The sequence below is a fragment of the Malania oleifera genome, chromosome 7, assembly GCF_029873635.1.
Source record: "Malania oleifera isolate guangnan ecotype guangnan chromosome 7, ASM2987363v1, whole genome shotgun sequence".
Lineage (NCBI taxonomy): Eukaryota > Viridiplantae > Streptophyta > Magnoliopsida > Santalales > Ximeniaceae > Malania > Malania oleifera.
This window is the reverse complement of record NC_080423.1, coordinates 108,934,271-108,952,103: the sequence shown is the minus strand read 5'-3', so window position 1 is coordinate 108,952,103 and position 17,833 is coordinate 108,934,271. Positions and strand designations below refer to the sequence as shown.

The 17,833-nt window shown below is 31.4% G+C and overlaps 2 protein-coding genes across 2 annotated transcripts in view; one reads left to right on the top strand and one right to left on the bottom strand.

Annotated features, from left to right (window-relative positions):
• LOC131160689 (agamous-like MADS-box protein MADS4) overlaps nt 1-4,349 on the top strand; it is a 72,818-nt gene extending 68,469 nt beyond the window's left edge. Inside the window, exon 8 of the mRNA XM_058116545.1 lies at nt 4,047-4,349. Coding sequence (XP_057972528.1) covers nt 4,047-4,131 — 85 coding nt within the window. The 3' untranslated portion in view covers nt 4,132-4,349. The remainder of the gene's footprint in view (nt 1-4,046) is intronic.
• Nucleotides 4,350-6,471: 2,122 nt separating this feature from the next.
• On the bottom strand, nt 6,472-6,968 carry LOC131160687 (uncharacterized). The gene has a single exon (XM_058116543.1). It carries the CDS (start codon nt 6,859-6,861, stop codon nt 6,652-6,654), a length of 210 nt encoding a protein of 69 aa, XP_057972526.1. The 5' UTR covers nt 6,862-6,968; the 3' UTR covers nt 6,472-6,651.
• Between the last annotated feature and the right edge of the window lie 10,865 nt (nt 6,969-17,833).

Genomic DNA, 17,833 nt, shown 5'->3' with positions numbered 1-17,833 from the left:
CGTTCCTATTTCACCAAGATACAACATATGCATGCTCATATAACCAAATAAATCATACCCATTTGGCAATCTAAATCATGATTTTCCAAACAAATATAGTTTAAACAAGTCAAGGCACGACTATCCCAATATCACAGTATAAATCAACATATACCCTCAGTTTTCAACAAAATCAGGGATGCAACCCATCGCCCCCTTTTTCCCAAAATTGTAATAATGAAAAACCCATAATTTTCTCCATTAGATCCCCCTAAATAAGTAGCCAAAACACAAACAGGACCGTGAACCACAGTTCCACCGAGTCCGATTTGAAAAACAACCGATATAAACACAGTTCCCCTTACCTTTTCCCCGAATAGCAAATCCTGAACTCCAAGGCCCCTAAACAGCGAATGGAGTTCCAAAACCTACAAATCACAGTACAGAATATACTCACGAGATTGTTACCTACAAAACTACTAGATCAGAAATGAAAATCGAGCCTTACCTCGATTTTTCGCCGAAACCGAAAAATCTCCGAAACAGGATTTCGATCCATAGAACTTGTAGAGAATCCTTCCACGATCCTCGTGATAACTTCTGATTCCCGATTCTAGCAACGATCTGCGAAGAAATCTAGAGAGAGAGAGTAAGGAGAGTTCTAGAGAGAGATATATATTTGAAGTTTCTTAGTGAGGAAGTAATGAAAATTCCTATTTATAACCCTTTGACCCAGCCCAACTCGTTGACGAAGTAGAGGATTCGTCGACGAACCCTGATATCACTGGTTCCTAAAACTTCTCGGCTTCTCCTCGCCGACGAGCCCCTAAATTTCGTCGATGAGAAATGCATGGCCTTCGTCAACGAATTCTGGCTTCATCGATGAAGCCTAATCAAATACCCATTTTACCCCTCTCTTATTTATTTAACCTATTTATCATGGTTCGGGTTCTTACACTGTCCATTTAAAATCAGGTTCAATGGACCACGCACGTCTGCATGTACTAGCTAGAGCAGCGTGGTAGATCTCCAGTCGGTTTGCTTTCCAAAGTTGTTTCTGTGTTGCTTGCTCAGAACACAACTTTCACATATCTCATTCGAATGCTAGATGTTGGGTAAGTTGTTCACCATATTCTTGGTTCCTAACTGCTTCAACCTTTTAAAGTTAAGGTGTCCAAACTTCAGATGGCACAACCAATCTTTGTTGTTGATGATGGCGCTTAGACATCTTGGCGTGTTGTGATGGATGGCGAGAGAGAACATCCAATTCTTTACTATAGTGACTTAAGTGACAAGCTTACCTCGAGTGTCTGATATCAGCATCTGCTTATCTCTAATTCTAATTTGGTAGTCTTTCTTCACAAGCTGTCTGAGACTCAAGATGTTGGTCTTCTTGTTTGGCACATAATAGACGTTGGAGATGAAAGCGTTATCTTCAGCCTTCCGCTTGATTAGAACATCTCCTCTCCCTCGGATTGGGACTTTTGAGAGATCGCCTCCTAAACTTTCTCATCAAGTTCAATGAACAGGTTCTTTCTGTCAGTCATATGGTTGCTGGCTCCAGATTTAGGGTACCAAACACTTTGGTCCTAGGTTGAACTGTGCGTCATTAGCATCAACGACTCTCCAGCTACATGTTCAGTTTTGGCAAGGTTAGCCCCCTTGCTAACCTTTTCATGTTGTCGCGCCCAAAAGTTGTTGCTATAGTGGCCAAACTTATGGTAGTTATAGCACTCAATGTTTCTTTTATCAATGTTCTGATGGTTGTTGTAACTACCACCTCTTCTTCCATTTCTTTTTCCTCGTGGGATGTTGTTCTTTTGTCCACGTCCTCCTTTCGTGGAACCTTGTCGACCTCGGCCTCCTCCTCTGGATTCAGTATATCCAAATCCTCTTCCACGAGATTCTTGACATCATGTTAGTTCTCAATGCGACGTCCCCCCTTGCTCATGTCTCCCATCAGTCAATGATAGTTTTGACTGTAGGATTTTTTCCAGTGACTTACTATGACTTCTTCTGTTCACCTTCTGCTCGTGAGCTTGCAAAGATCCTACGAGCTCTTCTACAGACATGGTATCCAGATCTTTCATTTCTTCCAGCGTGATGGCTATGTAGTCAAATTTTGGATCCAAAGATTGCAAAATTTTCTCACATATCCTCATATCTGTGAGATTCTCTCCATTTCTCCTCAACTAGTTTGAGGCAACCATTACCCGAGTATGGTACTCGGCAATGGACTCAAACAACTTCATTTGCCAGGATTCGAATTCACCTCGTAGAGTTTTGAGGCGAATCCTCTTCACTTTATTGGCTCTTTTGTATGTCCGAAGGAGAGTATTCCAAATTTCTTGAGACGACTTGGCGGAGGTGATGATTTCGAAGGTAGCCTCATCAAGGATCTGGTAGATAATGGACTTGCCTTTGCAATCCCTTTTTCGATCGGCACAGAGGGTCGTTTGTTGAGCATCAGACATAGATGCTTCGGCTTTTTTTTTTTTTATGGGGCTTCTTCGTACCCATCTTCAACGATGTCCATGACATCCTAAGCACCTAGTAGGGCTCTCATTTGAATGCACTAGTTGATGTAGTTGTCCTTTGTCAAGTTTGGAATGAGAGCTTATGGAGTACTGTTCGCCATCGGGTTTGATATATTTCAAAAATAGAATGTTAGGGATGGATTTTGGCAAATCTAATGCCACCAGTGTGTTCAAAAGGTTAAAAACCTTGAGGAGCCAGTTTTGGGAAGCAAAGAATTAGTCCAAATAACACTGAACCAGCTAAAAACCATTTTGGACAAGTTTGGCTAGGCCGGTTTTTCTTAATAGTAGATTAACGGCGTCAGTTAGCACCATTAGACCACGTGGCGTCTTTTGGACAATTCGCGTGTCGGTGAGGATCCGTGAATCTAGACGCGAGTCGGTCTCCGAGTCGGGTCGTGCTCGCGGATTTTCGGTACAGGTTGCTGTTGGCGGATCGCAAATCGGGTTGCGAGTTTCTGGGCCGAGTCATGTCAGTCGGGTGAAGAAGGAGCGTGTCAGTGTGTTAGGCGAGTGATGTCGCCGACAACAATAGTGGCAGCCTGTGCAGTGCATCTCGATGACGCAGAATAAATATAATTAGTGCTTTAATATTTTTATAATATTTAAAAAAATTATGGACGACAAGACAAAATATTTTGCTAGAGGGGTCATTTGATATCACTTTAAATAATTGGAGAATTGAAAACCTAAAGCAAAACCAAAAAATAGAAATAGAAACTAAAAATTAGAAAATCAGCAACCTATTTAGTTAATATTTATAAAACTTAATTATTTTATTTTTAAAATTTACTTTACAATAAAATTTTATTAGACATGGCAATTGAAAAATAGTAAAAGTATTATGTAATTGACTTTATTATTATTTTTTAAAATTTGTGTATATTTTTTATTTTAATTACATTTAAATTTATACGATCGTTTAATTTTGATTTTAATTTAAATATATATAGAAAAAATAATTTAATTCGGAAGACTATTCCTGAATATTAAAATTTATGACAATAGGTTGTTAAAACAATTGAAAATCATAAAATTAGGTTTTCAATTTTTTGGCAAAGAGCTGAAAATCGGCAACTGAAATAGAAAGCTATTAACATAAACAAATGCGTTTTTAATAAGTTATTTTTTCATTGTGGAGAAATGCAAATAAAACATAGAAACAAAAACAATGATGATACTAAACAAGCCCCTAATTTTTAATTTTTAAAATTTTAAAATTTATAACTTTTATAGCCTTCTCAAAAAAGTTAAAAATAAACTTTCAAATATTGAAAGAGTTAATTACCGAACACAATTTACATAATATTTATTTTAAAAATAAAAAATTAGAAGAGAATAGAGGAACTAAACTTACCCCTAATATTTTGTTCAATGGCCTTTGATTGCACCACACTAGGACTTTCATCCCTGTTAGCTTTTTATCATTCGGTTTGGATCCACTGGCACGACAGGATCTCACCAAAATCTTAATTCAAAGGGACGATTACTATTCCTTAGACCGATCTGATTTCCAGAGTACTGGCGCAGGTACCAATTGCAAAGAGAGGAGAGGACAGCCGCAGCCACGGCCTCGGGGCCAAGGGTGAATTACATGCAAGGGTGGGCAGCATGAGACCAACAGTACAGCGATGCCAATTGCCAAACTAATGCTTATAATAGTCTTCTAACGTAGTAGGACACCACTTCATCATTGTAGTTGTTTTTTCTGGGACAAAAGGCATTACTGTACAACCCAACAGCTTATGGCTTGGGTCATTATTTCACCAGTCTGTACGCGTTCCTTCCTATTACACTGTTAGAATGAAAAAAATGAAACCTCTCTTCTTGAAAGTTCTCGACCATTAGACCTGAATTATTATTATTATTATTATTATTTAGACATGTACCCAAAAAATTTAAGGCAAAATCATGTCTTGTTCTTAAAATAAAATTTGTGAACCTAAAGATGAAAAACAGAAAGTACGAAATAATCGTGCAGTGAATTTAAGGTTTGTTGGTGCTAATACTAAAACAACACTTCTTTCTTCGTTTGATTTTTCCAACTATCCAAAATGCTTGTAAAACTCTAAGCTAAAAAAGATACTAGTACAACTATTATAATTACTCCAAAATGTTCTAATAATTATATATAATTATTGTTTTAAAAAATAAAATATTAAAGAATCCATTTTTTATATTTAGTTATCGACGAATGTGAGTAAGAAACAAATATACATACGCTCGCGCGCACACACTAAATCAACAAACAAAAAAATAAATTTTACACTATAATCATTTAATTTTTTCTGATTTTTAATTATATTAACCATCTTTTATTTTTAATAACATTTGATATTGAAAGAAATTTAATAAAAAATAAATTCCTTCTTATTTTTCTTTTTTTTTTCTTTTATCAAGACAAAATTTATGATCTAAAAACATAAAACTGAGAATAATTGAAATGGATTTATCTCCTTGATTTTTTCATATTCTCAGCTCAAATTTTTATTTCAGTCAACTAGGACTCAATTTCATTCCACAAGCTAAACTAAAATTAGTGCTATAGGAGGCAAACTAAACATAATAAAATTAATTTTGCGCTAATGTACATAAATTTAATACTTAATTTTACATATTTTTCACTTAAAATTTTCAAATTACGTTCCATTCTCTTCTTATTTCACAATTTCATGATCATTCTCTATTTAATTTTGTATCAATCAAACATGATGTTAGTCTCAAAACAAAAGTTAGGATGTAGTTCTTTTAATTTTTTCTTTGTGTCCTAATGTTTTATTTATCTGATTTCTTTGGTGATGGTGAGGCATTATGCAAAGTCATGTAATTTTTTAATGTACATATAGGCATTTAAGCACAACCAATTAAGATGTTACAAAAATATTGAATTACATATTATATAAAATATAAAAATATCCCATAAAATTATGATAAAAATAATAAAATAAATTAAAATAATCAAATAAAAGATTTAAAATATTTTTTTTCTAAAAATAAAATTAATACTTTTATAATAAAAACAAGAAATAGGTAAAAAATTTTGAATAAATGTTTCCATTTATTCTTCAACAAATTAATAGTGAAAATAGGTACCCTACTTCCTTGAAATCGATTTTTTTATAATAGAACATTAACATTAACATTAAATTATTTTAAAGACAATACCATTGGCACTTCAAATAATACCATAAATACAGAAATGATTTTTTTTTTTTTGTCTTTTTACTTTAAAAAATAAAATTTAAAACTAAATAATAATAATAATAATAATAATAATAATAATAATAATTATTATTATTATTATTATTATTATTATATGCATAAAGTGTGGGGTCGGTGAGAAATTTCTAGACTTCTGCATAGGGAGGATAGAAAATGCATGTGATTTTATTTTTATATAAATAATTTAAATAAAATATATTATTCAAAACCCAAAAATCGAAACGTTTCATCTCCCAAAAAACAGCTTGGACATTCTTTTTTTGTGCCTTTTAAGTGGCCGATTGCGCAATGGGTTTTGGTTTTGGTTTTCCGACGAGTCAACGTTCAGACGGCTCGACGGATTTCCAGTATTTCTTTCCGATGATATTGACAACCATGTTTACCATTTTCTTCACGTAGAAAAAAAAAATCAGATTCAAAAGAAAACAAACAATAACGTAGAAATTAAAATTTTAAGACGAAAAATTATACGAACAATTGAATAGAAATATCAAGCATGGCCTTGTCGCAAATCGGATTTCCTGATTGGGTTTTGGTTCTCCGGCAAGTCACCATTCGACCACGCCAGACGGTTTACGGTTTATCAGGGTTATTGAGAGAGTTCATGATGATGTTGACACTTGACAGATGTTGTTAGCATTTTCAACCATCAAATTTATCAATTTCTTCCAATCAAGAAAACAAAATCTAAAAGTCCAAGCAGAAACGCCCAATTAATAAAAATAAATAAGTAAAAAACCAAAACGGTATAAATAATTAAAATTAAGGATGAAGATTCAAGGTTAATTTAGTGAGAGGTATGGATACAACCAACAAAAAAAAAAAAAAAAAAAAAAAAGATCTATGATAACAAGGTAGAAATTAGAAATTCAAGGCGAGGGATTACAATAGAAATTGAAGAAATCGATTGAATTCAACCAGTGTAGATGTGGACGCCGATGGCGACAAGGAAGATGGTGAGTAGACCGAAATAGATGATTGCGTGAACCAGGATGGAGGCGCCGCTGGTCTGCATGTTCCCGAACTCCACCACCCTCGACCGCCCAGGTATTTGGATCAGCAGCCCCGGCGTCAGCAGCACAAACAGCACCACCGCTATCACCACCGGCCCCCAATCCGCCATCTCTCTCTCTCTCTCTCTCCTTCTGGATCTCTCTCTCTCTCCTCTTTATGGGTTTTGTGCATATTAATTAATAGAAAAATTGGCGTGGGAATTAAATCTCTGGGTGGGGTGTCATTACTCGAGAATCCGGACAACCATTTCCAACCCTACCCCCCTCGGGCCTCCCCCCAAAAGTTTTTAATACTTCTCAAAATATAAAAGTAAAAATTGAAAGAACTGAAAAAGGAAAACTCTGCAGAGCAGGAGCAAGCCCATGTGCCATGCCATATTCCTCCCCGCCTGCATAAAATATTTTTTCTTTTTTATATTTTCACATTTTAAAATAATAGATAATTTGTTTTCTAATTTTTTAATTTGTAATGTTTGAAATTATAGAATTTTAGAATTTGACTTTAAATTTGTGTAGATTTTGAAGAAATTTTGAACATGATTCACATAAATTAAGGTTTAAGATCTGAATTTCATGCTATATAATTTTAAAAATTTAAAAATAGTGAGGCATTTTTGTAATTATTTGAAAAATAAATAATAAAAAATAAAACCAATCTCATAGAGAAATAGTGCCAAAATTATTTCAAAAAAATGTTGTAGAAATGAAAATTATCTTCTTCTGTAACTTTTAGAAAATCAGAATGAAAAAAATTAAATTATTTTATGAAACTAAGCATATGCTTAGGTTTTGAATATTCTATTTTGTATGAAAATAAAATCGTATGCATTTTCTGTCCTCCAACTCTCAATTTTAAAAATTAAAAATTAAAAAATTAATATATTCTAATAAAATTGGGAGACATGGTTTGTAGTGGTACTATTAAAATATATATATATATATATATATATATATATATGTAGACACCCCATTTTGTCCTGAAGTCCGAGACTTTATACAACAAAACTTTAGGATTCTTTTTTGTTTTTCTAATATTTATTCTTAGTTTAAATTTGTGGACGTATAAGGTTTTTTTCCTAGGCATGGTCACTCATTTTGCTCTCCTCATTGTCGGATTTATGTATGCATAGATGGGACCATTGTACAATAATTTGCTCTTCATTAATACAATCAAAAATAAAAAATGAATACTTTAAAAAAAAATACACACACACACAACGCAACACACAACATCTTCAGTGGTCTTGTAGAGCCTCCCAAAGTCCTGCACCTACACACGCAAAAGAAGAAAAATTTCCAGCTTAGTAGCAGCCCATCACGAGGCCCAAAAATTGGGCCTGTTTTGTGTTTTTTAGGCCTATTGTGGGCCTATACCAACACAAAGCCCATTTTGGACTATTTTTGAAATTGTAGGCCCATAGTGGGCCTGGCTGAGCCTAGGAGAAAGAGTAATGCATTAATGAGTAAAATAAATAAAAGAATCAATCAATTGCCTGATCCAATAAATGGGAGGGTCAATCAGGGCCTTCCTTGGCTCCTACTTTGCCTACAAATAGGGAGCTTCTCAAATACAAAATGGAGAAAGAAAAATTCATATCTCATACTAAGAAAGAAAGATAAAGAGTGAAACAGAGAGATTGAAAGAAGGGGAAGGAAAGAAAAATTATCTTCGTTTTAGAATTTTCTTGTCATTTTTTGACTTTTATTACTAAATTTTTTTACTGTAATTTTTTTTTTCTACAAAATTTTGACCTTTTTGTATTTTTTAATAATTTAAAAGAATTTTTTTTCCTTTTTTAATATTTACACAAAACCAAAAATTTTATTTATTTTTTTATTTTCTAAATTTCTGATTTTTATAGAAATGTTTCACAAATTTTCATATTTTTAGTATTTTTATTATTAATTATTAATTTTAAGATGATTTTAAAAAGAAAGAAAACAATTTTTTTTTTTTTTTTAGAAGCATGGCAGATTTTTTTTTATTTTTATTTTTTACTAAAAGAAAGCGGCACCTCCATTTATTTATTAATAAACCATCACTTTTGGCGAAGGAATCCATGGTTACAAAATAAAACATAAGGGAGGGTACAAAAAAACCCTCCCAAAAAACCAACCCCAGTAACCAACTTAACTAGGACAACAAAACTAAATATACCTAGCAAAGAAGATAAAAACATAAACACAACCAAAATCAAATCAAAATATACCAAACGAAACTCTAGAGTTGAACTAACGACAAACGGAAACAAGACCTCACCTATCCATCCGACAAATAGCTTTCAGATAACATGGTAGAAGTTGTTGTTTTTCGTAGATTACATAGTTTCCTCTTTCTCCTTCTTTAGCAAGAAAATCAATTGCACTATTGTCTTCCCTATATTGATGCAACATCATGACGTTCACTCCTTCTAACTTCACCACGAGCTCCTCCCAAAATTCCAAAATATACTATAAAGTACATCTACCTTTCCGAAGCCAATCAACTACAATTCGCTAGTCACTTCCAATAATGACATTAAAATAATGCAAACGTTTGCACAAATGAATTCCTTCCCTGATTGCTTTTAATTCCGCACTATTATTCGTACCATTACCAAAATAACTAGAAAAAATCGCTTTTACCATGTCATGACAATCCCGAATAATTCCTCCACCTCCTGAAGTACCTGAGTTGCCCCTATAATTCCCATCACAATTAAGTTTATCCACCCTACTAGAGGTTTAACCCACGAAATAATTTTTTCAGACTTGTCGCAAACTCCCTGATGCTTAATTTGAAACTCGTTCAAAATTTTAGTATCCGACTTCTTCAATTTTTGAAAAGAATTGTTGCTCTCGGCAATAAAACTAACCTCGAATCCAACATTTCTCAACATCTGATCTGCATTACTCCTTTCATTCTCGCTTTACATCTTCGATTCCAGAGGTACCATGTAATCAAACACGGAATCAGCCCGAAGAAAGTACCTTTAATAGACGATTTTTAGTATAGTGGAACCAATTTGTCATTTTATTTTTCCAAGGAAGAGATTGTTGGAAAGGAATCTCCAATGCCACACTAGCCCGATACCAAACCTCTGCAGCCACCTCACCTAAAGGAAGAATATGATCAATATTTTCCTGACTTCTCTGAACGCAGCAATCACAAGCTGAAGTCATCAATATTCCTTTAACCTGAATTTTATCATCTACAGTCAAGCATCTAAACCAGGCTCTTCACGAAATTCTTCTGAGCAATAAAAAATGCCAAATTATATTTATTTTTTTATTTTCTAAATTTCTAATTTTCATAGAAAAGTTTCACAAATTTTCATATTTTTAATATTTTTATTATTAATTATTAATTTTAAGATGATTTTAAAAAGAAAGAAAACAATTATTCTGTTTTTTGCAAGAAACATGATAGATTTTTATTGAGTAGAACAACATCTCCTCCGGTCCTCTTTCTTTGGTCTTAACAATCAAGAGGCAAATACATGACTACTTACTTTCAAAAGAGTACAAATCTACGTATCTCTATGAATTGCATTACATTATTAATTTTTTTTATCCTTTTTTAAAAAAAAAAAAAGTGAAAAAATTATTATTTTTATTTATTTCTCAAAATATCTAACATTTTACTACCACCACCCTCTCTTCTACATGCGTCGATAGAAATCCAAATGTTACAGTCATTCTTGTTTGAATTCTTATAGATGGTTGCGGTCGAAAGATCAATCTATGTATGTCATTCAATTGTTGGCAACAAACGTTATTAGCAATCTCTTCCCTATCGAAGATAAAGAGCAGCTCATTAAAAGACATTCTTTTGATATGTAGATAGCCTCTAATGTTCCATGAATTGATACACTAATTACCAAGTGCATGCAGATCTTTTATACCATCATCAAAGCATCCGACCAGACAACATCTTAGAAACTTTAATATCTTTTTTAGTGTTTTGTTAATCCGCTTCTAAGAAAATACCTGAATCTTTAAAGCTAATCTTGCAATCTCTTCAGACTACGTAATTTTTGTCTTGCATAGCTTGAACGTAAGATTTCCTTTAGATTGTATTCCCTTCAAACTTGTTGTGGATTCTTCCTGCTTTGTTGCTGTTGATCGGACATTGTGACGCCTTCAGCCTTTTGATTTCCCCCTTTAAGTTTTGTGCATTCCTTCATCAGGTAGTCCATCTCAAAATTTATGTAGAATGTGCCTCTATTATTGCTAAACTTTTCCATAATCCTTAAAAATGCTCGATTATATTTTTTTGATGAACAAATAGAAATAACTTCTCGATTTTTATACCGTTTCCTTGCCTTAATCCATTTCTTTACCGACTCACTCTAGACTAGAAATGCTAGAAGAATGACTTTTTTTGTCAAGTCTAGCATTATAACCGATGAGGTCTTAAGTTATATACTACTTTTAAGTGGATGATATAGGGTATCCAAATCTAAGTTCAAAACCTATTTTAGAAAAATACAAAAATAAAGAACGAACAATGCAAATATTAGGTTAGATGAGTAAATCTCAAACAATAAACAAATCATCATTCATGGTTACTGTTCAAAATTTCGTGATCACTATGTTCTATATACATACATAATATTTTTTTTTCATAGTTTTCTTGATTATCAATTGTTAATGTTGTATTAAATTACATTTTTATATGCATGAGGTAAATTTGACATTATTTGGTAACAAAATTTAAGTTTAGCTACCTAAATTTGTGTATCTAAATTTTCTTAAAAGAATAAAACCAACACTAACACAAAGTTAAATGATTAGATCATGCTTATCGTCCAAAATTTTGTCACTATGCTCCAAGAGCTTCTAAATTTTAACTAGTTTCTAAAATTATTTTATCAACAAGCTTAATACTGTAGTCCCTTAACTCCCATAAAATCTAATTTTAAATTTTTATGAAAATTAAATTTTAATTTTAAATTTAATTTGATGGTGTACGTGTGTAAGGAGCATTTTAGTTTTAAAAATAATTAATAAACCAACTATTCTCAAACATCAATTCTAATTTTGAAATAAAATAAAATTAATTTTATGGGCTTTGGATCTATACAACAAATTAAGAGAAAAATGTATTGTTTTTAACATTCCCTTGATCTCATAAATTATTTTTCAATTACAATTTATAAGATTAACAAATTATACATAGCTAATAGTTTAACAAAATAGATTTCATTTAAAAAAATTGAATATTATATAAATAAAATAATAAATTTAAATATTAGAGTTGCATATGCACAACATGCACCTTTCCGATCAAGTAATTGCTTCAATTTTTTTTTTTTTAAAATTCTAATATTTTATTGTTACACATGTTTGATTTATATTGAGATGAGAGATCAGTGAGAAGAAGAAGACGTAAGGGAAAGTGAGCAAATTGATCAATAAGAACAAGACGACATAAATTAAAAATTTAAGACAGGTAAAGAGTACTAATTGAAACCATTTGGCAGTTTATTCGATCGAAATAGATTAGAATCAGAGTCAATCAATAAAGTCAATCAATAAAGAAATGGATTAAGGCAAAGTAAAAAGATTGAGAACTTATTTCTATTTGTTTATAAGAAAATATGGTAGAGCATTTTTAAGGATTATGAAAAAGATTAGCAACAGAGGCACATTCTACCTAAATTTCAAGATGGACTATCAAATAAAGGAATGCATAAAATTTAAAGGAGGAAATCAAAAGGCTGAAGGCGATGTCCGATCAACAACAACAAATTAAGCAGGAAGAGTTTACAACAAGTTTGAAAGGAATACAATCTCAAAGAAATGTTACGTTCTAGCTGTGAGGCCCCAAAACCCGCCAAATGAGGCCTGAATGCCACGTGTTCTAATCAATTGCATTTGATACCATAATTAACATGCACGCAGCAGAATATAAATAAATAATCTTAAATAAATACCAGAGTTCCATATAACAACCCAAAAACGAACACTATAACATCCAGATATCCATATCCACAACCAGCATTTCAAAAATAACCCAGTACAAAATATATATCTGTATATATATACCAGTATCTCACAACTATTCTCAAACATCGATTTTAATTTTGAAATAAAATAAAATTAATTTTATGGGCTATGGATTTGTACAACTAATTAAGAGAAAAATGTATTGTTTAAAATTCCCTTGATCTTATAAATTATTTTTCAATTACAATTTATAAGATTAACAAATTATACATAGCTAATAGCTTAACAAAATAGATTTCATTTAAAAAAAAATTGAATATTATATAAATAAAATAATAAATTTAAATATTAGAGTTGCATATGCACAACATGCACCTTTCCGATCAAGTAATTGCTTCAATTTAACCCCCAGGGTAAATCGGTGTGGTTCAAGTGGTAGTGCGGGCTGCGGGAGTATCTCTCATGAGGTCAGGTATTCAAACCCTTTCGGGTTTGTTTCCACCCGTGGATTCCTGAAATTTACCTCCCTTTGGAGTTGTGAGGTCAGTTTTAAGGGGTGTGGAATTAGTCATGTGGACCGTAAAATGGACACGTGAAAATTCAGTGCGTAATCCAAAAAAAAAAGTACTTGCTTCAATCAATTTTTTTTAAAAAAAAATTCTAATATATTATTGTTACACATGTTTGATTTATATTGAGATGAGAGATCGGTGAGAAAGAAGAAGACGCAAGGGAAAACGAGCAAATTGATCAATGAGAACAAGAAGACATAAATTAAAAATTTAAGACAGGCAAAGAGTACTAATTGAAACCATTTGGCAGTTTATTGGATCGAAATAGATTAGAATCAGAGAAATCTGCAAAGAACAAGTGCGTGCTGAAGAGAGAGAATGAAACATGTGGTAATGAATTATCGGGAAAACACTGATTTCATTGATGATTACAGATCGACGGAGATTGAACGCCGGATTAACATCGGTGCGCTGGCAACTTCCCCTCGCCGATGGGATATGGTTATATGTCCTCCGGCCGGCAATTCAAATTTACGAGGAGAAGGCGAGAAATGGGGAGTTAGGTATATATGCCGGAGAATGGCTTTCTCGCTGACGAATTCAGAGGCCGTGAAAGCATCATCAGGACTCCCCGATTGGCTCTCGGAATTAATGTCAATAAGCTTAAACCAATCATTCAACTTTGCGTTAACATCGGTTTTATTCTTTACTTAAATTTTATTATCAAATAATGTCAGATCACTTTTTAATGGAAGGGATCTGCCCAGTCAGCTATCAAATTTTAGCCTTTGGGTTTTGAAATTTGAAAACAAAAAATTAAAAATAAAAAGAAAAATACGATTTTCTTTTTATTGTTTAATTGGTTGTTATTTTTTATCCTTATTTTTCTTTCTATTTTTAAAGCAAAAGGTTTGATTATAATCAAGAAAAAAATTATTTTATATGTATATAGAATATAGTGAGGAAATTTTGAACAGCAACGTGAAAGATGGTCCGTTTATTGTTTGAGATTTAGTCATCTAACCTAATATTTGCATCCATTTTTTTTGTTTTTTATTTTTTTTTGTTTTTGATGAAACAAGTCTTAAACTTAAATTTGGGTACCCTATATCATCCATTTAAAAGTAGTATATAACTTAAGACGTTATCGATTATAATGCTGAGCTTAACAAAAAAAAGTCATTCTTCTAACATATCTAGTCTAAAGTCAGTCGATAAAGAAAAAGATCAAGACATAGTAACGGTATGGAAATCGAGAACTTATTTCTATTTGTTCATCAAAAAATATGGTAGATCATTTTTAAGGATTATGAAAAAGATTAGCAAGAGAGGCACATTCTACCTAAATTTCAAGATGGACTATCAAATAAAGGAATGCACAAAATTCAAAGGAGGAAATCAAAAGGCCGAAGGTGTCACGATGTCCGATCAACAACAACAAATTAAGCAAGAAGAGTCCACAACAAGTTTGAATGGAATACAATCTCAAAGAAATCTTACGTTCAAGCTATGTAAGATAAAAATTACCTAGTCAAAGTAGACTGCAAGATTAGCTTTAAAGATTTAGGTATTTTCTTAGAAGCAACCAAACAAAACACTAAAAAGAGATTAAAGTTTCTAAGCTGTTGTCTAGTTTGGATGCTCTGATGGTGTCATAAAAGATCTGCATGCACTTGGTAATTGGTGTATCAATTCATGAAACATAAAAAGGTCGTCTACAGATCAAAAGAATGTCTTTTGATCAACTACTCTTCATCTTCGATAGAGAAGAGATTGTTGAAAAAATGTGTTGTCAAAAATTGAATGGTGTACATGGATTGATCTTCAACTGCGACCACCTGTAAAAATTTAAATAAGAATGACTTGTAACATTTGGACTCCTATCGATACACATAGAAGAGAGGGTGGGGTACTAAAATGTTAGATATTTTGAGAAATAAAATAATAATAATTCATTCCTTAAAAGAAAGAAGAAGATGAAAACAAAGAGTAAGATCTAGAGAGTCGTACTCTAATATGTGAGGATGAAGGAGAGAGGGCTGACATGGCTGTTTTTAATTTAAAATAAATAATGTAATGCAATTAACAGAGGTACATAGATTTGTGCATTTTTTAAACTAGTCATGTGTTTGCCTCTTGATTGCTAAGACCAAAGAAGATGAACAAAGGAGATGGCTATACAAGTTTCATTGTTCTAGTCAATAAAAAACTATCAGGTTTCTCAAAAATAAAAAAGAATAATTAATATTTTTTTTAAATCATCTTAAAATTAATAAATAAAATTAAAAATACGAAAAAATCAGAAAATTTGTGAAAATTTTCTATAGACATTAGAAATTTATAAAATAAAAAAAATTATATACTTTTTGGTTTTTTGTAAATATAAAAAGGGAAAACTATTTTGAATTATTTAAAAATAAGAAAAATACCAAAAAAATTCAAAATTTTGTAGAAAAAAAATTAGAAGAAAAAATTTAGTAATAAAAGTAAAAAATAGACAAGTAAATTCTAAATGCAGTGAAAATTTTTGAAAATTCCATAAAAAATTTATAAAAAAAAAGTCAAAAAATGCCCAAAAAAATTTTTATAAAAAATCATGAAAAAAATTTGAAAGGTGCTTAACCCAATAGGACCCCTTTTTATGCCTTTTAATTTTTGAAACCTCTAATGTAATCTTAATTAGTTAGTTTATGCATGATTTACTTTTATTATATATTTTTGAAACCTTTTGATTTGCATGTGCATGGGTGACTGGGTGTGTGTACATCTCCAGGAGAAAAGAAAACTCCTAAAATAAGGTTAAGCAATCCATCCAATGCTCAACCACTTCCTTAGAGATGGAACATCTAGTAGAATCACTTCGGGTTTGCTCGAGAGTGATTTTATTTGATCATCAGAGTTCGATGCACATATTTTATGGTTATTTATTTGGTATATTTTCTCGCATATTTATTTGAGTACACAATAACTTAACATATTCACTTGTACGTGTATCTTGTCTCTACATATATTTGTGTGCTTTTTTAATTAAATTAAATGGACATGCCTAATAAACCTTCTTTTGAAACTTGACGCCAGTATGATTGGCCCTGAACCTTATCTCGATGTGCAAAACTTTAAGCATCATTTTATTGGCCCCACGTTATCTTAGAAATCAATTAATTGGTAGCAATTAATTAGTGTTCTAACCTCACCCGCGATAAAATAGGTTAGTAACGACTCTATCAGATATGATTTTAAATCCATTATTTTCATTTATTTTGAAGTCGTCATTCAATCGAGACAATTCATAATTTTGACTTTTTTTTTGGAAATCACTCCCTTAAGACGTTGCGACCTGTTGGAGAAAATTGTAAACTCATTATTCTCATTAACTTTGAAGTCGCCATTATGTGAGCGATTCAAAGATTTGATCTCCTTTAGAGAGACGATCCCCAGGATATTGCGACACTTGTGTCCAACCAAAAAATACCAAATAACCTCAATTTTGAATTTAATTAAACATGCAAAAGATGTATACATGCATGGGAGAGATTATTATCAAATTTTCAGAATGAGTAGTATTTAATACAATATAACAAAATATATTAAGAAAGAGATGAGAAATTACAACCTGAAAAGAGGATGAACAGAAAACTTAACAATAACTAAATAAGAAAACCCATTTTGGATGTCCTGATCAGCCTCATTAACTTTCCAGAATTTCTTCAAGAGCAAGAAAGGATCCTTATAAAAGAAGTACAATATCAAATTGATGGAGATTGATTATAAATTAAGCAAACTTACTCTTATATTTTAAAGTATGAACCTCAGAATTTGGATGAGTTTGAACAAAATTTATTACAATTTTATGTCATATTTTGTTGAAATCACACAAATGTAAAAAATTGCTCATTAATTAAGATTTATATCCTTTTCTAAACTTAGGGTTAATCAACAAATTGCTCAATCCCAAACCCTAAAAAAGAAAAAAATTGGTGGAAAGGAGTTACATACATATTTCGTACCAAAGGAGAGCCAGTCTTATGGTGCAATTACATTAGGAAAAAAAATTAGAATTTAATTACTAGTGAACGATGATTTTTATTTTTTAATTTTAATTTTTAAAGAATTATAAAAAATTCAACAAATTTTGAAATTGAGAAATAAAAATTGAAGTTTATTTTACATAATGGAACAAATTATTTATTGTTTTTTGGTTTCTCTTTTATCCAATTTTTTTTTATAAAATTGAAAATAAACTAAAATTTTTTATAACTTTTAAAAACCAAAAAAATAAAAAAAAATTATTTTCACAACAAAAAGCAGACACTTACTCATTTATAAATTACTAGTGTAATTTTTTATTTAATAAAAATATTGTAAAAATACAAAAACCAATTGCTCATTTATAATTTTTTTTTGACAAATTAAAAGAAACCGCTACACTTTTTACCTTTCACTATAAAAAAAATAAAAAATATACTAAATTAATGAGTAAAAATTAAATTTTAGAGTATATCAACACTTAATTTTCATTCCAATTGTACAAATTTTCAACCCACAAGCCTAACCAAAAAACATAAAAATAAAAAAAATTCAAACCACAAAGAATATCTTATCCTTATCCCCATTGTCAAATGGGAAGCTGCCAGTTGCC

Coding starts and splice junctions, on each gene's coding strand:
- LOC131160687 (XM_058116543.1), bottom strand. CDS start 6,861: ATGGCGGATTGGGGGCCGGTGGTGATAGCGGTGGTGCTGTTTGTGCTG.